Raw genomic sequence first — 26,080 nt, forward strand, 5'->3', positions numbered from 1 at the left:
ACATTCTGTGAAAGAAGTTCACACAAGTGGCCTACATGAATTGTTCCATTTTACAATATTTTGATAGGACTGAATGCTGTCCCCTTTTTGAAGTGCAGTTTGACAAGAGTATTTTCTATAGTCTATGTCCTACTGTTAATCTATCATAGAGAGATTTTACGACACATCAGGGAACTTTAACTATTGTAGGGAGGAACCATGTAGGACAGTAGACAACATTTATTTTTCATTATTTAAATTATTTCGGGCATGCGCAGTTGAAGAGAATTCGGACTTAGCCCAGTGCGCAACGACTCCATTCCACAGTCTATCCAGACTACTCTGTCAACCTCATCTTCTTACCTTGGGCATCTCTGACTTGTGTATTTGGCATTACAAGACAATGAGCGGGGATCACGGTGAAAGAGACTCGCAGGTAGTGTTATTATGCTGAACGAGATGTAGGTAGCTGGTTATTTGCATTATGTGACAGTTGGTTTGGCTGACTAGATAATGATAAAATCACAATGTGATAGCCTATCGATTGTATCCATGCAATGTTAATAAGTTGCATTAGTTGTCTTTCAAGTAGCAACTTTGTTATAAATATCACAAGCGATCGCTGGGCTTTGTGTAGAATTTCTCATATTTCCCTGTATGAAACTTGACATTCTCCTTTCTACCGGCATTCAGAAAATATAAACATTAATTTAATATATTTTTTAAATTTTGCAGGTCAATTCTGGGTCTCGAGCCAATGGTAAGTTGTTTTTAACGGCAAAAAAAATATTGATCATGGTTTTGCTTGTGATCAAGTCCCTATCTTCATTCGTCTACTCCTGTTAGTTTTTAAAGGACAGAAATGGCGTCCCAGAGACTAAGTCCCTTCTCCTCCACTCTCTTGTGTCTATTGTTCAAAAAGAGGGCCTCAAAATTACCCTTTCGATATATAATATTGCGATCTGAGGGGAAATTCTGGCAGCGCTTTACACCGTGTTTCTCAAATAGACCATTGTTTGTTGATGTTGTGGTGCAACAATGTATAATTTTTGAGCCGAAAGTAGTGAAATGGGGGTTTAGGACTTAGTCTCTGCGCCATTTTCTTTTTCTCTGTCTAGCAGCCAGTGCGCCGAGCACTGATAGAACAGTTGGCCGTGATATGGAGGCTAGAGCTGGGAGTTCATCGGCCTCTCCCACCCCATGGCTCCTGGTACAATCGCTGCAGGCATTACTGCCACTACATTTCATCTGTCAAAGATAGTTGCTTTATTACAAGTATATGTTTTAAATGTTGTTATAGCTTGTTGCATTTGTTAGTCAACTTTGGACATGGTTTTTAGAAATTAGACTGGAATTCTGCCAGCACAATAATACTGTAATAACATATTTAAAAAGGGGGGAGTCAAGTGCACACACCTTTGACAACTCAACATTTCATTAGTAAAATAATTAAACAGTCATGGAAATGGGACAGATATGGTACTGGGAGCATATTATTGTTTCCTATGACAAGAACCCCCTACCAGTTATTTAACTGCCATAACAGAGGGACGCCACAAGGTGACGTTCAAGCTCAAGACTGACAGTTATATGGGCCCACCCTCTGACAAAGCCACCACTAATTGGAAGTTTTTCCCACTTTTGTTCAGAGATTTAAAAAATGACAATCACCCAAAAGAGATGGCCCAAATTTAACTTATTAAGGAATCTCAAATTATAACCTGTTATTCTTAATCTAGTGCACTACTTCTCACCAGCGACACATAGACTATTGTGCACCACTAGAGGAAAGGGATATCCTATCATTTAAGACAGGGGTATTCAACCTGGGGTCTGCGGCCCCATAGGAGTTCGCCATGGTACTGCAGAGGGTCTGCGAAAATAAATGTTTTTATTGAAATGTTTTCATGAATATCGCTTGCAACAACAGAATAAATACATTTTGAATTACAAACCTACAGTAGAAAAGAGGAGAATATATTATTTCTTATGTAAACTTTATTTCTCTACTCCTAATATTGAGCTAATTACACTCACTGGAGTATCTGACATAGGCTTTGAAAAAGCACCCGCTTTGAAAAGTGCCACTGGCTGCTGGTAAGCTTTCTTGACATGTACACTTCCTCTTCCTGTTATAATGTGGGGAGGTCAAAACAATTAAAAACTATTAATTGTACATTTTCGATTACTTCTTGCCATTATAATTTACTTCATGATAAGACATATGATGGGGGTCCCTGGGTTGCCTGTGTCACGCCCTGACCAGTAAAAGAGGTTATTTGTTATTGTAGTTTGGTCAGGACGTAGCAGGGGTGTGTTTGTTTTGTGTTGTCGGGTTTTTTGGGTTGTGTTCTATGTTTTGTATTTCTATGTTCTATTTTCAATTTTTTTCTATTTCTATGTCTAGTTTATTGTTTTGACCTTCAATTGGAGGCAGCTGTTCTTCGTTGCCTCTAATTGAAGGTCATATTTAGTAGGGGTGTTTTTTCATGGGTTTTCGTCGGTAGTTGTTTCGTGTATAAGCTGTATGCCTTACAGGACTGTTTGTCGTCGGTGTTTTTGTATATGTGTGTTTTGTTTTGTTTTTCCTTATTTCTGCCAAATAAAAAGAAGATGAGTATACAGACTCCCGCTGCATTTTGGTCCACTTTATACGACAGCCATGACAGCCTGTTTGCATGGCCGGGGGTCCCTGGTCAAGAAAAGGTTGAAGACCTCTGATTTAAGATTTTACCTTAGACAGTGATGTAGTGGTAAATGCTGATTGCAAGACTGGATTACAGAAGTAACGCTCCCTATACTTTCAATGCATTTTTCTGCAAAAGGTGTGTAAACGCTCATCCCAAATAAAAAAATGTGCGTAAACAACGTTATATGCGTTTACCCTCCACTACACCACTGACCTTAGGTCTAGGGTTACATGTGAGTTCAACGTGTGTCTCACAAGACCCAGCCAGTTGTGATGTTACTATCAACAGAGAACGTGCAGGCATGTGTGTGCGGGTGGTTCAGGTCTAGATGTCTGGGGTGCGTGTTGAGACAGGGCAGCAGCAGTATGGATCTCATGTTTTGGTCTTAAAAACCGAGATATGCAGCGTCCATTGTAGGAAAGTAGACCCACCTAGATGTCTGAACCTCCCTCCCATCCCCACTCCCCTGGACCCACTTTTTTTTATCTTTGACACTCCCCGTGGGATCTAATTTTGAGTTTAGACAGGTAGGGAGAGATATGCAAGGGTGGTTTTGACTTTCAATTACCCAGTCCTGTTTCCGTACTTGATTTTACAGGTCATTCTTCACATTAAATGGTACGATACCGTTTATGCTTTTAATTGTGGTGTAATTACAAAGTAACTACACAGTAATTTAATAATCCAGCCAACTAATTTGAAAGAAAATGTGGCAGTTTGATGTTTAATATTGAACACCCTTGCGGTATGAGAAGTGATTCTATTTGTTGAACCTGCAGTTTGTATTCATTACTATGTGACGCTGAAGACATTAGCGTATCCATACACTGTGCCACCGAGGGCCACAAAGTGATCAGATTACACTGTGCTGTTACAGTTCCTATTGTCTGGTGGATCTCTACTAAACAAGTCAATCTCTAACTTTGTCCCAGACGCTCACAAACACAAGGACAAGCATAAAGAGCACAGGCGCAAAGAACACAAGAAAGACAAGGAGAGAGAGAAAGCCAAGCATAGCAACAGGTATGTTCCTCTCCCCTCCTCTCTTTGTCTCTCTCACTTTTTCTTTCCTTTTGTCAGTCATCTCCATCCCGCTGAGGGTTTCTCAGAATTCTTTCCGTCTTCTTCTCCATCTCGCCTTCCTTCTCATTTCCCTTTTCATTTGGTCTGTGGGAGAGTTCTGAGTATACTGCCATTGCTGACCATAATTCTTTGTGTTGTACAAGACCATACGACAACACCACATTACATCATTCAACAGGATATCTTAATTTATTATGCTGCCCCTATGCTGTCTCTGTGCTGTTGTACTATGCCTCAGAACAGTGGCGGTTGGTGCCGTTTAAGATGAGGGAGGACATTTTTGTTTTATGAGCATGGCCTTATTACAGCATATTGGATGACTATCATTCATATTTCATTCTCCCAGCTCAGTGTAACATCGATAAGTTTAGGCTACTACATGATACTCAAATGTTCCCTATATTCATCATGAGGTTGCTACAACCTAGCCTATGGATGAAAGTTTACAACATAGGTGCGGTCAATTTATTTTTGAGTAATCAAGGTGACAGACATTGACACATTCAATACTGCCTTGCACACTCTTGCCAGCATCTAGCTGATCTAGGGTTTTAATCATTATTCCAACAGTTCCAAACGAAAGTTTCTATTGTACAAATTCAGGTATGTTTATCCCTGTTTCGTTCCATTTGAGAAATGTTTTTCAACAGAATCGGCAGAATGAATACGCCCCTGATCACACTCAAACACGGTTTACTTTCATAGCAGCCACATACAAACAGCATGATCTCTTTGATTGTTGTATAATTCCTTATCGCATCTATGCTCTCTCTTCCTCTGACCTTTTCCCTTCGGTTGTGGACTTCAGTGCCCTTCACATCACCAGTCTGTGACAAGGCAAAAATTAACAAGCCAAACCTTCATGAATGCTAACCGCTACACACAACCTACATAATAGTCACCATATTAGCTAATGACATAATCAACATAGCTACTAGAACTAACCCACTACAATCACACAGTACAGTGTACAGCAAGCAGTTTAGCAGTTACACCGTCAGGCCCCAGTGGCAATACATTTATCAAATCAAAAGCTTACTTTGAATTGGAAGTGTTCCAGTGTTGGATAGTCAGAACCAGCTAGCTAACATAGCATACCTCTCTGTTTGAGCCAGGTTTTTGAGTAGGCTAAACTAGCTAGGTGGGAAAGGGGGATACCAGGTCAGTTATACAACAGAATGCATTCAACTGAAATGTGTCTTCAGAGAGGTGGGTGCGGGCTGCCTTAATCTACATCCACGTCATCGGCACCCGGGGAACAGTGGGTTAACTGCCTTGCTCAGGAGCAGAACGACAGATTTTTATCTTGTCAGCTCGGGGATTCGATCCAGCAACCTTTCGGTTACTGGCCCAACAGCCCTAACCGCAGGCTATTTTGAGATGTATTGGTTAGCTAAATAAGTGAAAGTGGGGGGAAAAAATAAAATGAAATATGGCTTCTGTAGGTAGCTGCTTCTTCTTAATTTTTTAAGAATGGAATTTGTTCAAAACTGTTCAGCTATTGTCTTTCTCTCTCTTTGAGTCAACTACTCACCACATTTTATGCACTGCAGTGCTAGCTATGCTAGCTATGCATTCAGTACTAGATTCATTCTCTGATCCTTTGATTCGGTGGACAACATGTCATTTTATGCTACAAGTGCTCTGATAGGTTGGAGGACGTCCTCCGGAAGTTGTCATAATTACCGTGTAAGTCTATGGAAGAGGTTCAGAACCACAAGCCTTCTAGGTTTTGTTTTGAAGTCAATGTACCCAGAGCAGAACGGAAACTAGCTGTTCACTAGCTGTCCTCCGCTACACCATGGTGCTACCCAACAGAGTGCTGTCGAGGCTACTTTAGACCTTCATTGCATAAAACAGTGTGTTTTATTAAATTATTTGGTGACATGAATGTATTTAGTATAGTTTTAAAAAGGATAACTATTTATATTTTTTGGAAATTCACTGAGAGGGATGTTTCTCCCCTTCCTCCTCTGAGGAGCCTCCACTGGTTCAGAAACTATTCACACCCCTTGACTTTTTCCACATTATGTTGAAATAAAAAAGGAACATAGCATATGTTTCGGCCTTATGCCTTCATCAGTGCTGATCAACAAAAGGACAAAAGGAACACCTATGTGAGAATGCTGTTCATTAACTACAGCTTAGCGTTCAACACCATAGTGCCCACGAAGCTCATCACTAAGCTAAGGACCCTGGGACTAAACACCTCCCTTTGCAACTGGATCCTGGACTTCCTGACGGGCCGCCCCCATGTGGTAAGAGTAGGCAACAACTGCCATGCTGATTCTCAAACGGGGGCTCCTCAGGGGTGGGTGCTTAGTCCCTTCCTGTACTCCTTGTTCACCCACGACTGCGTGGCCAAGCACGACTCCAACACCATCATTAAGTTTGCCGACAACACAACGCTGGTAGGCCTGATCACCGACAACGATGAGACAGCCTATAGGGAGGAGGTCAGAGACCTGGCAGTGGGGTATTGTATTCTTTCAAGCATGGATTAAATTAATTATATTCTTTTTGCATCTCGGCCTCCTTGGGTTATTCCTTTTCGTGGTTTTGAGTGTGAGTACCTTTTTAACTCTACAGGTATATTCTCTCCCACGCACCTGCCTTCTTCCATTATAGCCTGAGCACAAACCCTCTTAATGGCTTTCTTCTGAGTCACTGATCTACACTTGTTATGGCAGTGACTGCCCCATCTCTACCCCACACATACAATTAACTGTAAGGTCCCTCAATCGAATAGTGAATTTCAAGCACAGGTTCAATCACAAAGACCAGAGAGGGTTTTCAATGCCTCGCAAAGAAGGGCACCGATTAGTAGATGTGTCAAAGAAATAATTAAAAAAGCAGATGCTGAATATCCCTTTGAGTATGGTGAAGTTATTCATTAAGCTTTGGGTGGTGTATCAATACACCCAGTCACTACATAGATAGAGCCGTCCTTCCTAACTCAGAGAGGAAGGACACTGCTCAGGGATTTCACCATGAGCCAATGGTGATTTTAAAACACAGAGTTTAATGGTTGTGATATGAGAAAACTGAGGATGGATGAATAACATTGTAGTTACTCCACAGTACTAACCTAAATGAAAGAACGAAAAGAAGGAAGCTTGTACAGAATAAAAAATATTCCAAAACATGCATCCTGTTTGCAAGAAGGCACTAAGTAATACTGCAAAATATATAGCAAAGAAATTAACTTTTTTCCCTGAATACAAAGCGTTATGTTTGGGGCAAATCCAACACAATACATCACTCAGTGCCAGTCTTCATATTTTCAAGCATGGTGGTGCCTGCATCATGTTATGGGTATGCTTGTCATCGGAAAGGACTAGGGAGTTTTTTGGGGATAAAAATAAACATACAGCTATAAGCACAGTCAAAATTCTAAAGGAAAACCTGGTTCAGTCTGCTTTCCAACAGACTGGGAGACTAATTCATCTTTCAGCAGGACAATAACCTAAAACACCAGGCCAAATCTACACTGGAGTTGCTTACCAATATGACATTGAATGTTACTGATGTAGTTACAGTTTTGACTTAAATCGGCATGAAAATCTATGGGAAGACTTGAAAATGGCAGTCTAACAATGATCAACAATCAACTTGACAGAGCTTGAAGAATTTTACAAAGAATAATGGGCAAATATTGTACAATCCATGTTAACAAAGCTCTTAGAGACTTACCCAAAAATACTCACAGCTGTAATCACTGCCAAAGGTGCGTCAGCAAAGTATTGACACAGGGGTGTGAATCCTAATGTAAATGATATATTTCTGTATTTCATTTTCATTAAATTTGCTAACATTTCTAAAAACATGTTTTCACTTTGTCATTATGGGGTATTGTGTGTGATATTTAATTCAGGCTGTAACACAACAAAATGTGGAATAAGTCAGGAGGTTTGAATACTTTCTGAAGGTACTGTATGTCTTCTACCTAGTTCTCTAGGACATCTAGGACATCAATGCATGATTTGAATGCACAGAAATTACTTTATCTCCCTCTTTCCCTACCCCCTCTCTTTCTCTTTCTCCCTTTCTCTCTACCCTTCTTTCTTTCTCTTTCTCCCTCTCTTTACCCCTCCCTCTCTCTATTTCTCTCTCTCTCTACCCCGTCTATCTCCATTCTCTCTCCCCCCCTCTCTCACTCGCTCGCTCTCTGCTAACATCCATAGGCATGAGTACCCTCTCTGAAACAAAGTGTTCCCACTTGTACTTGTTTTGACAACATTTTTCAGTTGGTATTTGGCACAATGTGGGTCTTATGCTTTTGAGGTTATGTCTGGGCAGTAATGCTAAATAAAGAAAATCATGCTTTTAAGAGTTTTTGAGGATAACTGGGATTTGAGTATTTATTTAGCTCATATGTGTCTATGTAAGTTCACATTATAATTTATAGCAAATACCTTGGGAAATTTGTCTGAGAGAGTTTGAATGTTGTCTGTGACAAAGAATGGCTATAGTTTCAGTCAGGAATACTGTGTGCAAGTGACGCGTTTCATACGTCATACTTCCTTGTTCATGTCTCTGGTCTTATGAATGGGCTTGAGGATTATATAATACAATTCATGAAAACGTGGTCATATAAGATACAGTGCATTCAGAATGTGTTCAGACCACTTGACTTTTTCTACATTTTGTTACGTTACAGCCTTATTCTTAAGTTGATGAAGTTGTTTTTTCCCCTCATCAATCTACACACAATACCCCATAATGACAAAGCGAAAACATTTTTTTTTTTTTTTTGCAAATTTATACAAAATAATTAAAAATAATACATATTTACATAAGTATTCGAACCCTTTGCTATGAGACTCAAAATTAAGCTCAGGTGCATCCTGTTTCCATAGATAATCCTTGAGATGTTTCTACAACTTGATTCGAGTCCACCTGTGGTAAATTCAATTGATTGGACACACACCTGTCTATATAAGGTCCCACAGTTGACAGTGCAGGTCAGAGCAAAAACCAAGCCACGAGGTCCAAGGAATTGTCCTTAGAGGTCTAAGATAGGATTGTGTCGAGGCACAGATCTGGGGAGGGGTACTAAAACAATTCTGCAGCATTGAAGGTCCCCATGAACACAGTGATCATTCTTAAATGGAAGAAGTTTGAAACCACCAAGACTCTTCCTAGAGCTGGGCGCCCGACCAAACTGAGCAATCAGGGGAGAAGGGCCTTGGTCAGGGAGGTGACCAAGAACCCAATGGTCACACTGACAGAGCTCCAGAGGTCCTCTGTGGAGAAAGGAAAACCTTCCAGAAGGACAACAATCTCTACAGCACTCCACCAATCAGGCCTTTATGGTAGAGTGGCCAAAACGGAAGCCACTACTCAGTAAAAGGCAAATGACAGCCCACTTGGAATTTGCCAAAAGGCACCTAAAGACTCTCAGACCATGAGAAACCAAATTCTCTGGTTTGATGAAACCAAGATTGAACTCTTTGGCCTGAATGCTAAGCATCACATCTGGAGGAAACCTGGCACCGTCCCTACGGTGAAGCATGGTGGTAGTCTGGATCGAGGGAAAGATGATAGGACAAAGAGATCCTTGATGAAAATCTAGGACAAAGAGATCCTTGATGAAAACCTGATCGAACATCTCTGGAGAGACCTGAAAATAGATGTGCAGTGATGCTCCCCATCCAACCTGACAGAGGTTGAGAGGATCTGCAGAGAAGAATGGGAGAAACTCTCCAAATACAGGTGTGCCAAGCTTGTAGCATCATACCCAAGAAGACTTGAGGTTGTAATCGCTGCCAAAGGTGCTTCAACAAAGTACTGAGTAAAGGGTCTGAATACTTATGTAAATGTGATACTCACATTTTTTACTTTTAATACATTTGCAAATAAAAAATGTAAAAACTGTTTTTGCTTTGTCATTATGGGGTATAGTGTGTAGGTTGATGAGGGGTAAAAAACAATTTCAGTAATTTTAGAATAAGGCTGTAACGTAACAAAATGTGGAAAAAGTCAAGGGGTCTGAACACTTTCCAAATGCACCTTATATCAATAAATTATATCAAATGCCTTTCATTAAGTTTTTGCGCAGAAGACTGTTGCACTATGTTTTTTGCCATTGAAGACCATTCAAAAAGTACAAGGCTACTTGCCGCGTCAATTGCGTAGTCTATTCAGAGAAACAGAAAGCTGTAGACAAAACAATCTAAGCCCTGCATTTGCAATCTACATTTTAAGTCTTTATTAAGTTGACTTGTCCCTTTTCTGCCTTCTTTGATTTGTTCTGTGTTCATCCAGGTTGTGTGTTGTAGTCTGTATTCAATATTGGAGCTCTCTGTGGCCTGAATAATTTGTGTTTATGTAGCTTTCCTGTGTCTGACTCCTGTCCATTGACCCCAAACCCCTGACCTCTCATGTGTTGTCCATCTCTCAGTGAACACAGGGAGCACTCTGAGAAGAAGCACAGAGACAAGGAGAAGGAGAGGTTGAAGCACAGCGACGGGAGTGTCGACAGGCACAGGGAGAAACAGAAGGAGAAAGACAAAGAGAAGAGAAGAGAGGAAAAGGTTTGTTTTCTCCGTATAGAGCAGGGTTATTCAACTCTTACCCTATGAGGTCCGGAGCCAGCTGGTTTTCTGTTCTACCTTATAATTAATTGCACCCACCTGGTGTCCCAGGTCTAAATATGTTTGTGATTAGAGGGGAGCAATGAAAACATGCAGTGGAACTGGCTTTGAGTTCCACAGATGAGTTTGAGGGGTATAGAGTGTCTATCAGAAAAGGTGGATCTCAGATGTCACAGTGACTCTACTAGTAGACTACAATTCCCAGCCAGTTTGTCTGTTTTATCGCAGGTCAAATCCTCCCATGTTGAAGGCAAGCCCAAGAAGGAGAAAGAAAACGGTCATGCGAGGTAAATGGGAATATGGAATTGACTGTTCTATTTTATTTTTAATTGTTACTACAAGTAGTAGTGTAAACAACTATGGGTGTAGAAGGCAGATATTGTACATTTTAAGAATATCTACGGATTGCACCTTTAACACTGTAATGTGTCCTACAGGGAGATGTGGAACAGCCCCAGCCCTCCTGCCATTAAGAGTGAACCAGAGGAGGACAACGGCTTGTACCCCTCTCCCAAACACAACAAGACTCTGAAGAGAGAGAGAGATGAGGAGGAGTGAGTATCCACAACGTTCTAAGGCTCCTTATTAAATCTGGGTGCAGTATGCCAAGGTTTGTTAGCCATGCCTGTTGAGCCAATCAGGAAGACAAACAGATTACAAACTAATACAAAAACACTAACACTTATGTGTGCATACTCACACATAAATAGTACGTACGCTGCATATAAACAGTTAATTAATGCATTTTTTTTAATGAAAGTGATTAATGAAATTCAAACTAGATCCATTTTTTTTCATGTTTCATCTGATGGTTGTATTTTGTTCAGATTTGAATACAAGCCCCAAAAGATCAAGACAGAGAATGGCAAGAAGGCAAAGAAGAGAAAGCAGGAATATGAAGATGAGGAGGAGGAAGAGGTGAGTTGAGGTTTTCAGCTGAGGTTGGACACTCTCTTTCCTTACCCTTGTTCACACTCATTTTGTCTCGTTCAGGACATAAAACCCAAGAAGAAGACAAAAGACAAGAAAGCAGGAGCAGATGGCAAGAAAGCCAAGAAGGAAACAGAGGAGAAGTGGAAATGGTGAGATGTTTGGGAGGATTGGTTGATTCCTACAGATACAATCACTAAATGGTGAGATGTTTGGGAGGATTGGTTGATTCCTGCAGATACAATCACAAAATGGTGAGATGTTTGGGAGGATTGGTTGATTCCTGCAGATACAATCACAAAATGGTGAGATGTTTGGGAGGATTGGTTGATTCCTACAGATACAATCACTAAATGGTTGTGGGTACTCTAAAAAAAACTCAAATCTACAGTCCTTCTACTGTTTTCTTGTTATTTCTCTCATACACATTTTGTCATCCATCCATTTTAGGTGGGAGGAGGAGAGATCTACGGATGGCTCCAAATGGAAGTTTCTGGAACACAAGGGACCTGTTCTTGCTCCTCCATATGAACCCCTACCTGGCCATGTCAGGTTTTTCTACGATGGTGAGTGAGTTCATATAGATTCACACTTTATGTTTAGGTGGTTAGATAATATTTTTGATATGATGATATCACCAAGTCTCTCCGAAAGACAAGTCATATTTTATGTGCTCAATCGTTCTATGCCCCCCCCCCCCCCACACACCAGGTAAGCACCTGAGACTAAGTGCCCCTGCAGAGGAGGTGGCTACCTTCTTTGCTAAGATGCTGGACCATGAGTACACAACCAAGGAAATGTTTAGGAAGAACTTCTACAAGGACTGGAGGAAGGTAGGTACATGGAACGTTCAGACAGATATTAGTTGAGTTATGCCCCATGGAATACTGTGTTTGCACCTACTATTGGCCAAGCATTTTCAAATTCTGGTACTGCAGAAGACACTTTCTGATCATAAGTTGGTGCTGAATGCTAACAAAACAAAAGATATGCTCTTCTCTAGACTACATAATTTATATCTAAATTACTATAAAATTACTAGTCTGAACTAGTTCCTTATTATAAATATATTGGTATATGGCTAGATGACAAGTTGTCTTTCAAAACACATATCTGAGCTGGTAAGAAAGTTGAAGTTTAAAATTGTTTTCTTTTACAGTGTCACAAGGTGTGGCTCAAGGAAGCAGGAGAGGTGGAGTCAAGCGCAGGAGACCGTGAATACTTCCTTAATATATCCACACGGAACAAATACAAGCACGGCCGGGCAGGGCGTATAAATAAAACGCACCACCCTCTCCAAACATAATGCAGGGACGCAGCCCAATATAAACTCCGCGTAAAACACGGGCAGAGGAAAAACACAGACCCTCACTTCCAAACAAGAGTCCTGACAAAAACTATCCCGCACAAAACACAAACCTACCAAGCTAGCCTAAATACCCCCCCACTAACGACTAATACAAAACAGGTGTGTGCCTATCCTAGACCTAACTAACAGAACGTGAAAACAGGATCGGTGGCAGCTAGTAGGCCGGCGACGACGACTGCCGAGCGCCGCCCGGGCGAGGAGGGGCGCCACCTTCCGTAGGTGTCGTGACATACAGAAACAAAGCCTGTTTATCATCTGTTATTTGAAAGAAAATGGTTCAAACCACATCAAATCAAAGTTTATTTGTCACGTGCGCTGAATACAACAGGTGTAGACCTTACAGTGAAATGCTTACTTACAGGCTCTAACCAATAGTGCAAAAAAGGTATTAGGTGAACAATAGGTAAGTAAAGAAATAAAACAACAGTAAAAAGACAGTGAAAAATAACAGTAGCGAGGATATATACAATAGCGAGGCTATAACAGTAGCGAGGCTACATACAGACACCGGTTAGTCAGGCTGATTGAGGTAGTATGTACATGTAGGTATGGTTAAAGTGACTATGCATATATGATGAACAGAGAGTAGCAGTAGCGTAAAAGGGGTTGGCGGGGGGGACACAGTGCAGATAGCCCGGTTAGCCAATGTGCGGGAGCACTGGTTGGTCGGCCCAATTGAGGTAGTATGTACATGAATGTATAGTTAAAGTGACTATGCATATGTGATAAGCAGAGAGTAGCAGCAGAGTAAAAGAGGGGTTGGCGTGGGGGGGCACACAATGCAAATAGTCCGGGTAGCCATTTGATTACCTGTTCAGGAGTCTTATGGCTTGGAGGTAAAAACTGTTGAGAAGCCTTTTTGTCCTAGACTTGGCACTCCGGTACCGCTTGCCATGCGGTAGTAGAGAGAACAGTCTATGACTGGGGTGGCTGGGGTCTTTGACAATTTTTAGGGCCTTCCTCTGACACCGCCTGGTGTAGAGGTCCTGGATGGCAGGCAGCTTAGCCCCAGTGATGTACTGGGCCATACGCACTACCCTCTGTAGTGCCTTGCGGTCGGAGGCCGAGAAATTGCCGTACCAGGCAAGGATGCAACCAGTCAGGATGCTCTCGATGGTGCAGCTGTAGAACCTTTTGAGGATCTCAGGACCCATGCCAGATCTTTTTAGTTTCCTGAGGGGGAATAGGCTTTGTCGTGCCCTCTTCACGACTTTCTTGGTGTGTTTGGACCATTCTAGTTTGTTGTTGATGTGGACACCAAGGAATTGAAGCTCCCAACCTGCTCCACTACAGCCCCGTCAATGAGAATGGGGGTGTGCTCGGCCCTCCTTTTCCTGTAGTCCACAATCATCTCCTTAGTCTTGGTTACGTTGAGGGATAGGTTGTTATTCTGGCACCACCCGGCCAGGTCTCTGACCTCCTCCCTATAGGCTGTCTCGTCGTTGTCGGTGATCAGGCCTACCACTGTTGTGTCGTCTGCAAACTTAATGACGGTGTTTGAGTCGTGCCTGGCCATGTAGTCGTGGGTGAACAGGGAGTACAGGAGGGGACTGAGCACGCACCCCAGGGGAGCTCCAGTGTTGAGGATCAGCGTGTCAGATGTTTTGCTACCTACCCTCACCACCTGGGGGCGGCCCGTCAGGAAGTCCAGGATCCAGTTGCAGAGGGAGGTGTTTAGTCCCAGGGTCCTTAGCTTAGTGATGAGCTTTGAGGGTACTATGGTGTTGAACGCTGAGCTATAGTCAATGAATAGCATTCTCACATAAGTGTTCCTTTTGTACAGGTGGGAAAGGGCAGGCTACCTTTACCTTTATTTGTGTATTGGATTATGGGGGTGTTATTTACATGCATGCTGCAGCGTCCACACTTGGATGCTGTATATCATTGTGCCCTGAGGTTCATTACTGGCTCTGGTTTTAAAACTCACCACTGTTCCTGATATCTAGAAGTAGGTTGGGCCTCTTTAACCTCCAGAAGAGAGCAGCATTTTATGTTAATTATATATAAAGCGTTAATGCAAATATTTCCAATTTATCTGACACCTTTGATCTCTTATAGAATTACTAATTCTAAAACTATGTCAATGAATTACGTTACACTTCAGATATGCTGCACCTTATGTGGAACAATTTACAAAAAACTGTTAGAATGGATGTTCTAGTGCCTCTTGGGCCATTAAAAAAATTGATTTCTGATCTTTTAAATGTTAATTGTGATTGTTTTTCTTAACGCGCATGTTTTTTCTTTGTATTGAAAACAGGGCTCTACTGCAAATGAGACCTTGGTCTCAGTTGATCCCCTGTATAAATAAAACTCCATTCTGTCCTTTAACCCCAGGAAATGACATCGGAGGAGAAGTCAAAGATCACAGATATAAACAAGTGTAACTTCACGGAGATGAGCGAGTACTTCAAGGCCCAATCAGAGGCCCGGAAACAGATGTCCAAAGATGAGAAACTGGTGAGGCCCTGAACCAACATGTGCACACGTGCGCACACACAGACACACATACAGTACACATACAGTACACACGTCTACAACTCACACACCCTCCAACGTTCTCCAATGTTATTCCAACGTTTTCCAGAAAATCAAAGAGGAGAATGAGCGTATCCTCCAGGAGTATGGTTTCTGTGTGATGGACAACCATAAGGAGCGAATTGGAAACTTCCGCATCGAGCCTCCCGGTCTGTTCAGGGGGCGTGGGGACCACCCAAAGATGGGCATGCTGAAACGCCGCATCCGCCCTGAAGACATCATTATCAACTGCAGCAAGTGAGTCTCCCCATCTTCATCATCATCAGTTGGAAAGAGGGTGATGAATGAGCGTTGCGAGGGATTCTTGGTAGAAAGGTAGCCAAGTGGTTAGAGCGTTGGGCCAGTTACCGAGAGGTTGCTAGATCAGAGCTGACAAGGTGAAAATCTGTCGTTCTGCCCCTGAACAAGGCAGTTAACCCACTGTTCCTAGGCCGTCATTGTAAATAAGAATTTGTTCTTAACTGACGTGCCTAGTTAAATAAAAAATAAATAAAACAATTCAATGGATCACCAAGTTCATGATAAATGTGAAGTTTTGTGTTCCTACCACAAGAGGTCCCTGTATACCACTACATATTTGAGTGGTAAGCTATTGAGGCTTGTAACAATCACATTGAATTGCTTGCCAAGTTGTGCCTGCTCCTGTATGGATTCTATTGGCTTCATGTGTAAGGGTGTGAACCTATGTCTCGTGAGAAGAGAACATGTTGTGGGAGTTTTATGTTCCTGACATCACACTTTTTTTTTCTACGGTGACGGGATTTCTTATTGTAAAAGAGTTATTTATGTAAAAGAGTCCTCCACCCCTCTGCCCCATTGTTATGTTCCTCTGTTCTCTCTCTTATCCCTCCCCCTTCTCCCTTATCCCTCCTCTCCCTGCTGTATGTCTGTGCCTCTCTTCCCTTCTCCCTCCCTCATCTGTATGCCTCCCTCCCTCCCTCCCCCCTCTTATCTCCCTCTCCATATCTGCCTTGTTGTGATTGCTGCAGCTATTTTTATCCAGGGTAAAAAGTATCTTTGCTTGCTGTCCTGTCCTGGCTCTGTCCTGTCCTGGCTCTTCTAGTTTCCGTGCATGGTTTGTGTTTGTGTGTGTGATGGTCCTAAACATGCCATATGGTTGTTTATGTGTGTGTCCGTCTGTGTCAAAGGCCACCTCTCTGTCTGTGTAGCCCCAGGCTCAGTTGTCTGTGTGTCTGTGTGTATGTGTGTGTGTGAGTGTGTGTGTGTTCGTGTGTGCATGTGTGTGTCGCCTCGAGCCCAGTCCGGTGGTGGAAACAATAAAAGGACAAGCTGGCCATCTACCTGCTCAGCTTGGCGTCGTTTTGTTGTGTTTTTCACCCCGGTCCTGTAATAGTTGTACACAGGAGAGGAAATGTCAAAACAGGATCAGCTTTGATTTTAGAACACAATTGAAGCCTTACTCCTTTGAGGAACCTCAGTATACCATCCCATCCCATGCTTTACGAGAGGTCTGAAGACCTCAAGCCCTAAAGGATTTGGGGTGAACCCACTAGGCCTACCCCTTAGACCAGCTAAAACACTACATCTCTCAGCCCCTCTTTCCCAAGTTGTCTCATTCGGTCTCTTTGATCCAAGGTATTGCTTTATTCTTCTTCAAACCTTCTCTCTGCCCCTCTCCTCTTCTCCTCAGAGACTCTAAGCACCCCAAGCCGCCCCAGGGCACGCGCTGGAAGGAGGTTCGTCATGACAACAAGGTCACATGGCTGGTGTCGTGGACTGAGAACATCCAGGGTTCTATTAAGTACATCATGCTCAACCCCAGTTCCAGAATCAAGGTAATGACAACCTTTAACCTCCTCACTCCTAACCCCAACAAGTACATTTACTTCAGCTCCAGAATCAAGGTAACTCTAAGATCTAACTCCTAACCATGACCCTCTCACCCTAACCTCAACTAAAGGAGATTACTAAAGGAGTCCCTCACTCCCTTATCATGACCTTATCACTCACCCTAAATCTGATGTAACCTGTCTGTCTGTCTCTGTCCCGTGTCTGTCTCTGTCCCGTGTCTGTCTCTGTTCGTGTCTGTCTCTGTCCCGTGTCTGTCTCTGTCCCGTGTCTGTCTCTGTCCCGTGTCTGTCTCTGTCCCGTGTCTGTCTCTGTCCCGTGTCTGTCTCTGTTACGTGTCTGTCTCTGTTACGTGTCTGTCTCTGTCCGTGTCTGCCTCTGTTCCGTGTCTGTCTCTGTCCCGTGTCTGCCTCTGTCCCTTGTCTGCCTCTGTCCCGTGTCTGCCTCTGTTCCGTGTCTGTCTCTGTTCCGTGTCTGTCTCTGTTCCGTGTCTGTCTCTGTCCCGTGTCTGTCTCTGTCCCGTGTCTGTCTCTGTTCCGTGTCTGTCTCTGTTCCGTGTCTGTCTCTGTTCCGTGTCTGCCTCTGTCCCGTGTCTGTCTCTGTTCCGTGTCTGTCTCTGTTCCGTGTCTGTCTCTGTTCCGTGTCTGTCTCTGTTCCGTGTCTGTCTCTGTTCCGTGTCTGCCTCTGTCCCGTGTCTGTCTCTGTTCCGTGTCTGTCTCTGTTCCGTGTCTGTCTCTGTTCCGTGTCTGTCTCTGTTCCGTGTCTGTCTCTGTCCCGTGTCTGTCTCTGTTCCGTGTCTGCCTGTGTGCAGGGCGAGAAGGACTGGCAGAAGTATGAGACGGCCCGGAGGCTGAAGAAGTGTGTGGACCGCCTGAGGGCCCAGTACAGAGAGGACTGGAAGTCTAAAGAGATGAGGGTCAGACAGAGAGCTGTGGCTCTCTACTTCATAGACAAGGTGAGGGGAATTACACGTTACAGTACATCTATTAGCTGTGACTGGATTGTTGAGAGCAAGGATACTGCCCTTCTGCTTTCACCACTCCACGCCTTTTCGATTGAAGTTGGATACCTAAATACTCGAGGATGCTCAAACACAACCTCTGCCCTCCGTCCTGTGTGTCCCATAGCTGGCCTTGAGGGCGGGGAATGAGAAGGAGGAGGGGGAGACGGCTGATACGGTTGGCTGCTGTTCCCTGAGGGTGGAACACATCAAGCTGTACCCCAAGATGGACGACCAGGAGTACGTGGTGGAGTTTGACTTCCTGGGAAAAGACTCCATCAGATACTACAACAAGATGCCTGTGGAGAAGAGGGTGAGGAGAGGAGGGAAAAGGGGGGAGGAGTGGAGGAGAGAGGGGACAGATGGAGAAGAGAGGAGGGGGAACATAGAAGAGATTGAGAAGAGGGGGAGGTGTGGAGGAGAGGGTGGACAGACGGAGAAGAGAGGAGGGGGAACATAGAAGAGATTGAGAAGAGGGGGAGGAGTGGAGGAGAGGGTGGACAGACGGAGAAGAGAGGAGGGCAGAGGAGAGAAGAGGAAGGAGAGAATAGGATATTGATTAAGAATTAAAGGGATGTTTAAGATTTCATCCTTTCCATTTGATCGGGTGGTCTAGTCTGTGTTGGGCGAGCATTTAACAGATGTCTGGAGCATGTGTTCGTCATGTTCCAATGATCTGCCTGTGTGCGCACACCTGCCTGTGTGTGTGTGTTTGGACACACACTGCTCGGAGGATGTTTGTACAGACAGGTGATCCAGGCCTAAAGTGCTTTCCGTCTGCTCTGCCTCTGGGGGAGGTCTGTTTCCTGCTATTACTGGCATGCACACACACACACACACACACACACACACACACACACACACACACACACACACACACACACACACACACACACACACACACACACACACACACACACACACACACACCCTGCTCAATGACAGCACCCTCATCTGGCAGGAATCAGACATTACATCTAAGAGAATAACTAGATCACCAGCCTGGTCACGGTTATTTATCTAAACCTAAAAGTCAAATGTTCTAGAATACTGGTGTATTTTATAAAGAATAAAACATGTCAAGACTCCCTCTTAAATGAACCTGTGTATTCTATCTCAGGTGTTTAAGAACCTGCAGCTGTTCTTGGAGAATAAGCAGCCTGAGGACGACCTATTCGACAGACTCAATGTAAGAGAGACAACCTATGGTCTTAATACTGGGTGAATTAAGGAACTGAGGGCTAATAGTCAAATATAAAACAGGTCTTACATCAGTGTCTCAAATGTGCTCTCCCTCTCTCCCCATCTCCTCTAAACTCACCCCCCTCTCTCTCCCATCTCCCCTAAACTCACCTACCTCTCCCCCATCTCCCCTAAGCTCACCTACCTCTCTCTCTCTCCCATCTCCTCTAAACTCACCTCCCTCCCTCCCTCTCTTCCCCCATCTCCTCTAAACTCACCTCCCTCCCTCCCTCTCTTCCCCCATCTCATCTAAACTCACCTACCTCTCCCCCATCTCCCCTAAACTCACCTCCCTCATCTCATCTAAACTCGCCTCCTTCTCTCTCTCTCCCTCATCTTCCCTAAACTCACCCCCCTCTCTCCCTCATCTTCCCTAAACTCACCTCCGTCTCCCTCTCATCTCATCTAAACTCACCTCCCTCTCCTCCATCTCCACTAAACTCACCTCCCTCTCTCTCTCTCCCCCATCTCCCCTAAACTCACCTCCCTCTCTCTCTCTCCCTCTCTCTCCCATCTCCTCTAAACTCACCTCCCTCCCTCCATCTCATCTAAACTCACCTCCCTCTCTCTCTCTCCCCCATCTCCCCTAAACTCACCTCCCTCATCTCATCTAAACTTGCCTCCTTCTCTCTCTCTCCCTCATCTTCCCTAAACTCACCCCCCTCTCTCCCTCATCTTCCCTAAACTCACCTCCATCTCCCTCTCATCTCATCTAAACTCACCTCCCTCTCCTCCATCTCCACTAAACTCACCTCCCTCTCTCTCTCTCCCCCATCTCCCCTAAACTCACCTCCCTCTCTCTCTCTCCCTCATCTCCTCTAAACTCACCTCCCTCCCTCCATCTCATCTAAACTCACCTCCCTCTCTCTCTCTCCTCCATCTCCACTAAACTCACCTCCCTCTCTCCCCCATCTCCCCTAAACTCACCTCCCTCTCTCTCTCTCCCCCATCTCCCCTAAACTCACCTCCCTCATCTCATCTAAACTCGCCTCCTTCTCTCTCTCTCTCCCTCATCTTCCCTAAACTCACCCCCCTCTCTCCCTCATCTTCCCTAAACTCACCTCCATCTCCCTCTCATCTCATCTAAACTCACCTCCCTCTCCTCCATCTCCACTAAACTCACCTCCCTCTCTCTCTCTCCCCCATCTCCCCTAAACTCACCTCCCTCTCTCTCTCTCTCCTCCATCTCCACTAAACTCACCTCCCTCTCTCCCCCATCTCCCCTAAACTCACCTCCCTCTCTCTCTCTCCCCCATCTCCCCTAAACTCACCTACCTCTCTCTCTCCCTCATCTCCTCTAAACTCACCTCCCTCACCCTCTCTCTCGCTAATATCCCCTAAATTCACCTCTCTCACCCTCTCTCTCGCTAATCTCCCCCAAACGCACCTCTCTCTTTCATCTCCCCTAAACTCACCTCTCTCTCTCTCTCTCCCTCATCTCCCCTAAACACACCTCTCTCTTTCTCCCTCATCTCCCCTAAACGCACCTCTCTCTTTCTCCCTCATCTCCCCTAAACTCACCTCTCTCCCCCTGCCTTGATATCTTTCTCTGTTCCTTCTCTTCCTCCTCTTCTCTAGACCTCTATTCTGAATAAGCACCTACAGGAGTTGATGGACGGGCTGACAGCCAAAGTGTTCCGTACGTACAATGCCTCCATCACCCTGCAGCAGCAGCTCAAAGAGCTCACCAGCCGTGAGTGACAGCACACACACAGCCAATCACACACACTGCTCCCATGAGTGACAGGTCCACTAGCCAATAGTGGATGAAGTTGTCTGCCCACTGTTTGCTTCTACTAACCTGATGTCGGGGCAAATGTTATTGTTGCTGTGTTACTAGCTTTAATAAAGATCACATTGGCAGCAGCAAACAGTGAGCAAATATTTGGTTCAACTTTATGTGGCGGTAGCCTACACAATTGACCAGATATTTCCTTGAAAAGCGCATGGTAAACACTGTATCTGTGTGTGTGTCCAGCGGATGAGAGCATTCCTGCTAAGATCCTGTCCTACAACAGAGCCAACCGGGCTGTGGCTATACTGTGCAACCACCAGAGGGCTGCACCCAAGACCTTTGAGAAGTCCATGCAGAACCTGCAAACCAAGGTAACAGTAGAATAGAATGTCTCTATTGTCCACTTGCACTGAAATGTATATTTTTGCTGTCACATTACCCACATAGTATACACAGTAATGACCGTGTGTGTGTGTGTGTGTGTGTGTGTGTGTGTGTGTGTGTGTGTGTGTGTGTGTGTGTGTGTGTGTGTGTGTGTGTGTGTGTGTGTGTGTGTGTGTGTGTGTTTAATGCTCTCAGATAGATGAGAAGCAGAAGCAGCTGTCGGCCACCAGGAAACAGCTGAAGGGGGCCAAGACAGAGCACAAGGCCTCACATGATGACCGAAGTAAAAAGTGAGTACAGCTCTACTGAAACAACACCAGACTAGGGCCCCATGCCAAGTCAACCCCTAGCTAGCCCCTTCCCCTTCGTACTTTGTGCTGCATACAAATGACAATAGACTCACCTTGCCGGCAGATAGGTGGAAGTTTCTACTAATTTCTTACCCCAATCCGATTTGGTAGAACTAGTGATCGATCAATCAACTAATCAGTGACTTGTGTGGTGTCCTCAGGATGGTGGAGGTGAAGAGGAAAGCAGTCCAGAGGATAGAGGAACAGCTGATGAAGCTACAGATGCAGGCCACAGACAGAGAGGAGAACAAGCAGATCGCCCTGGGAACCTCCAAACTCAACTACCTGGACCCACGCATCTCTGTGGCATGGTAACAGACAGACAGACAGACAGACAGACAGACAGACAGACAGACAGACAGACAGACAGACAGACAGACAGACAGACAGACAGACAGACAGACAGACAGACAGACAGACAGACAGACAGACAGACAGACAGACAGACAGACAGACAGACAGACAGGGGAATGATCACATCTCTGTGGCATGGCAACAGGCAGGCAGGGCAGGCAGGCAGGGCAGGCAGAAAGGGGAATGATCACATTAGATAGAGTGGATTATATTTTACTTCACAATTATCACAGATACCATGTAGTTAATTTATCTTGTAATTACACAATAAGTAAGTAAGTAATGTCTGACGTTACCAGGTACAAACTGAGGAATATATTTGTTACTAAAGTAGTTACATACGTAAGTCTGACATAAGGGTAACTACATGTAATATTTTCATAGGCGGGGGTGCGTGTGTGTCTTGGGTGGGTGGGGGGTAGTGGTAGGGTCACTAGTGGTCGCCAATGCTGACAGAAGGCAGGAAATGCTTGTGCATTGTGGGAAAGCAGAGTGAAGCAGAGAACGAAAGGGTGAGAAGGAAAAGTGTGTGAGCGTGAGGAACAATAGGGTTTGTTTGTAGGACCAGAGAGTGTCCCCTCACAGAGCTCTTCCTCCACATGTCGAGGCAATGTGACGGGGCCTCCCGGGACAATAGCCAGTTGTGGGAAAAGTACTCAATTCTCATACTTGAGTAAAAGTAAAGATAGCTTAATAGAAAATGAGTCAGGTAAAAGTGAATGTCACCCAGTAAAATACTACTTGAGTAAAAATTCTAAGAGTATCAGGTTTTAAATGTACTTAAGTACAGTGGTGGAACAAGTATTCAACTTGAAACATGAAACAATTGTGAAAAGTAAAATTCTATACATCAAATTATTAAGCAAACCAGATGGCACAATTTTCTTTTGTATTTTTTACGGACAGACAATGGAACACTCCAACACAAACACAGTATATATTTTTTTGTGATTCCGCCAGATCAGAGATAGTAGGGATGGTTGATAGGTGTGTGAATTGGACCATAATTCTGTCCTGCCTGAGCATTTGAACTGTAACAAGTACTTTTTGGTGTCAGGGGAAATGTATGGGAGTAAAAAGTACATATTTTCTTTAGAAATGTTGTTTCTTTAGGAATGAGTAAAAGTAAAAGTTGACTAATATATGAATAGTAAAGTAAAGTACAGATTCCCCCAAAAACGACTTAAGTAGTACTTTAAAGTATTTTAACTTAAGTACAGTACACCACACCAAATAGCTTACTGCTGCTGGATCAATGGAGGGCCAAGACAGAGGGCCCTCCATCCACACACCCTTACATGATCAATAGATTTTTTTATGTAATCTTCAATGATAAAAGGAAAAAACATTAATAAAAAAGACAACTGTCTTTGTACAGTCAGTGTCAGAGATTGAGAGTGTGAGTGATTTAAATACAGCTACAAACATATTGGGACAGTGACAATTTTTGTTGTTGTTTTGGCTCTGGATTTGAAATGATACAATGACTATGAGGTTAAAGTGCAGACTGACAGCTTTCATTTGAGGGTATTTTCATTCATATCGGGTGAACCGTTTAGAATTTGCAGCACTTTTTGTGCATAGATCCCCCATTTTAGGGGACCAAAAGTATTGGGACAGATTCACTTATATGTATATTAAAGTAGTCACACGTTTAGTATTTGGTCCCATATTCCTAGCACGCAATGACTACACCAAGCTTGTGACTTTATACATTTGTTGGATGCATTTGCTGTTTGTTTTGGTTGTGTTTCAGATTATTTTGTGCCCAATAGAAATTCATGGTAAATAAAGTATTCTGTCATTTAGAAGTCACTTTTATTGTAGATAAGATTAGAGTATGTTTCTGAACACTTCTACATTAATGTGGGTGCTACCATGATTACGGATAATCCTGAATGAATTGGGAATAATGATGAGTTAGAACGTTACAGACACACAAATATCATACCCTTCCCTGTTATTAACATGACTTGGGGGTAGGATATTTATGTGTCACTGTCCCAATACTTTTGTTTGCTTTCCCTCCTCTGTCTTTATTTCTCTCTCCTAAGACCCTGCTCTCCTTCTCTCTTCCTCTCCTATGCAGGGTTAAGAAATGGGATGTTCCCATGGAGAAGATTTACAACAAAACCCAGAGGGAGAAATTTGCCTGGGCCATCGACATGGCTGAAGAGGACTATGAGTTTTAGATCCTGTTCTGTCATTTTATCCATCCATTTTATTATTGTTTAATTTTAGAAGTATGTGTAGTTCATGTGATTGATTCCACCATGTAAAATGGGGATCATTCTTAGCGATTGACCAGGGTCCTGTTTGAAGCATGTGCTGTATCCTTCCTTTCTCCCTTGAATTGAACGCAGATCTGATAGGTTAAAGCAGTATGGTAGAAACCTTGCTTACACGAATCCAATCATATGCTAATCAGTGATGAGGAATAAAATAGTGCATTGGCCAAGTATTCAAACAGGGATCACTCCCTGAGTCTTACTGCAGTGCAAAGTATAGTAGTGTGTTTGACCAAAACATGTTAACTTGACCTTTCAACCTTATCAGCTTCTGTGATTTTCAGCTAGCTAATAGAAGAACTGTAAATGCCTGCTTTTTCTATTGATTTATGCTCCAATATCTTAGTCATCAAATATATTGATAAATTCTATATTTTGAAATATTCATGAATTAATCAAAGAATTCCCTAACGAGCTGCACCTTCACACCTTGTGAAAAGAGACAGAGCAGTGGTATGGGGTGTGTGTGTGTGTGTGTGTGCGTGTGCGCGTGTTAAATTGTGAATGAGTGCACCATATTTGATCATTTATGAACTTTGAAATCTGTATGAAGAGTGAGGAGAAGAATATGAGGATGATGTTTTTAATGGATGATGATGAGTAGGAAACAACCGAACAATATGCTCGTGTAATTCTAGCACATAGAATGTGAATGTTTTTCATTGGTTTCATTTTGCTGTTTATTTCAGGGATGTATATATATTTCTTGTCTGTTTTCAGTATGTACTGGTATGTTATTGTGTATTTTGTAAGATGTGTATCCTTCGTGTTGTCACCAGGCCTCCCTACCTGTAGATAGATATCTTTTCACACGTTTTGCTGAATGAAAACGATTCCACTGTATGTTACTTGAAGAAATGGCGATATAAAAATGTATTGTTTTGGTGCCTGTTTTGTGTAGATACAAATGACTGCTTGCTCTTTTAAAAGGAGAAAAATTGAAATGTGTGAGGGATATGGGTTTTGCCAACAAGAAAAAGAAAAACAACTGTTACATAAAGATCTATCATTAATTAACGATTTGAGGGTGTTTCTTTTTTTATACTGCTGTAAACAATGTGGAAGAAATATGTCCTCTATGAAATGATTGTTTCACGTGAATAAGCATTTACGTAACATTATTCAATTAGCATTATTACCACTAAGCACTTATTTAGCATTAATGTAACTAGTCAATAGCCTTTCTTAATAACCCTTTAACCATTCTTTAACCATTCTTTAACCATTCTTTAACCATTCTTTAACCATTCTTTAGCCATTTAGTTTGTTTGTTGTTTGCTAATTATTTTTGCCTTTGTAGATTATTTGAGAATAAAACATACATCTCATCATTTCTACTGCTTTCTTTCCCTGAGAGATTAAAGTTAAGTTTTCTTATGTAATGGCTAAAACATCAACTGCTGGAAGATATTTGACATGAATAAGATCAATCATTAACTACAGTACCCATTATGGCAGTGATGTACTCTACATAATATCCAGCAGTTGTCAGTCACAGCCAAATTCATATTGTTCATCAAGCTTATATTCAAGTTTCTGAATGACTTGAATCAAAAATACAGCACAATGGGATAGTGTATCAGAACACACAATACATTTAGAGAGAGAGAGAAATGTAATCCTGTCAGATAATTAACAGTGGCCAGTCAGGGTGGTGGTCGCAATACAATTCTCAATGATCTTATGTCCTTTTGGAGGTAACAGGGGTTGCGTGCTGTGCTGTTGTGTGTTGT

General features: G+C 43.1%; 1 protein-coding gene across 1 annotated transcript; it reads left to right on the plus strand.

Moving 5' to 3' along the window:
- The first annotated feature begins 258 nt into the window (after positions 1–258).
- Positions 259–25,364, plus strand: top1b (DNA topoisomerase Ib). The gene is made up of 21 exons (XM_014134671.3): positions 259–415; positions 715–739; positions 3,602–3,692; positions 10,156–10,288; positions 10,577–10,635; positions 10,786–10,902; positions 11,176–11,266; positions 11,342–11,430; positions 11,729–11,844; positions 11,990–12,111; positions 14,985–15,107; positions 15,235–15,422; positions 16,837–16,981; positions 17,806–17,949; positions 18,122–18,307; positions 19,115–19,183; positions 20,815–20,929; positions 21,215–21,342; positions 21,551–21,645; positions 21,867–22,016; positions 24,149–25,364. Exons 1-21 carry the CDS (start codon positions 383–385, stop codon positions 24,249–24,251), a joined length of 2,322 nt encoding a protein of 773 aa, XP_013990146.1. The 5' UTR covers positions 259–382; the 3' UTR covers positions 24,252–25,364.
- Positions 25,365–26,080: the final 716 nt, after the last annotated feature.

This window comes from Salmo salar, chromosome 13 (assembly GCF_965601325.2).
Source record: "Salmo salar chromosome 13, fSalSal1, whole genome shotgun sequence".
Classification (NCBI taxonomy): domain Eukaryota; kingdom Metazoa; phylum Chordata; class Actinopteri; order Salmoniformes; family Salmonidae; genus Salmo; species Salmo salar.

Excerpts from the sequence above, each read along its gene's own strand:
- top1b (XM_014134671.3), top strand. The coding sequence starts at position 383 with ATGAGCGGGGATCACGGTGAAAGAGACTCGCAG. Across the intron at positions 15,423-16,836 it reads ATCATTATCAACTGCAGCAA|AGACTCTAAGCACCCCAAGC; the intron begins GTGAGTCTCCCC and ends TCTTCTCCTCAG. Across the intron at positions 18,308-19,114 it reads AGATGCCTGTGGAGAAGAGG|GTGTTTAAGAACCTGCAGCT; the intron begins GTGAGGAGAGGA and ends ATTCTATCTCAG.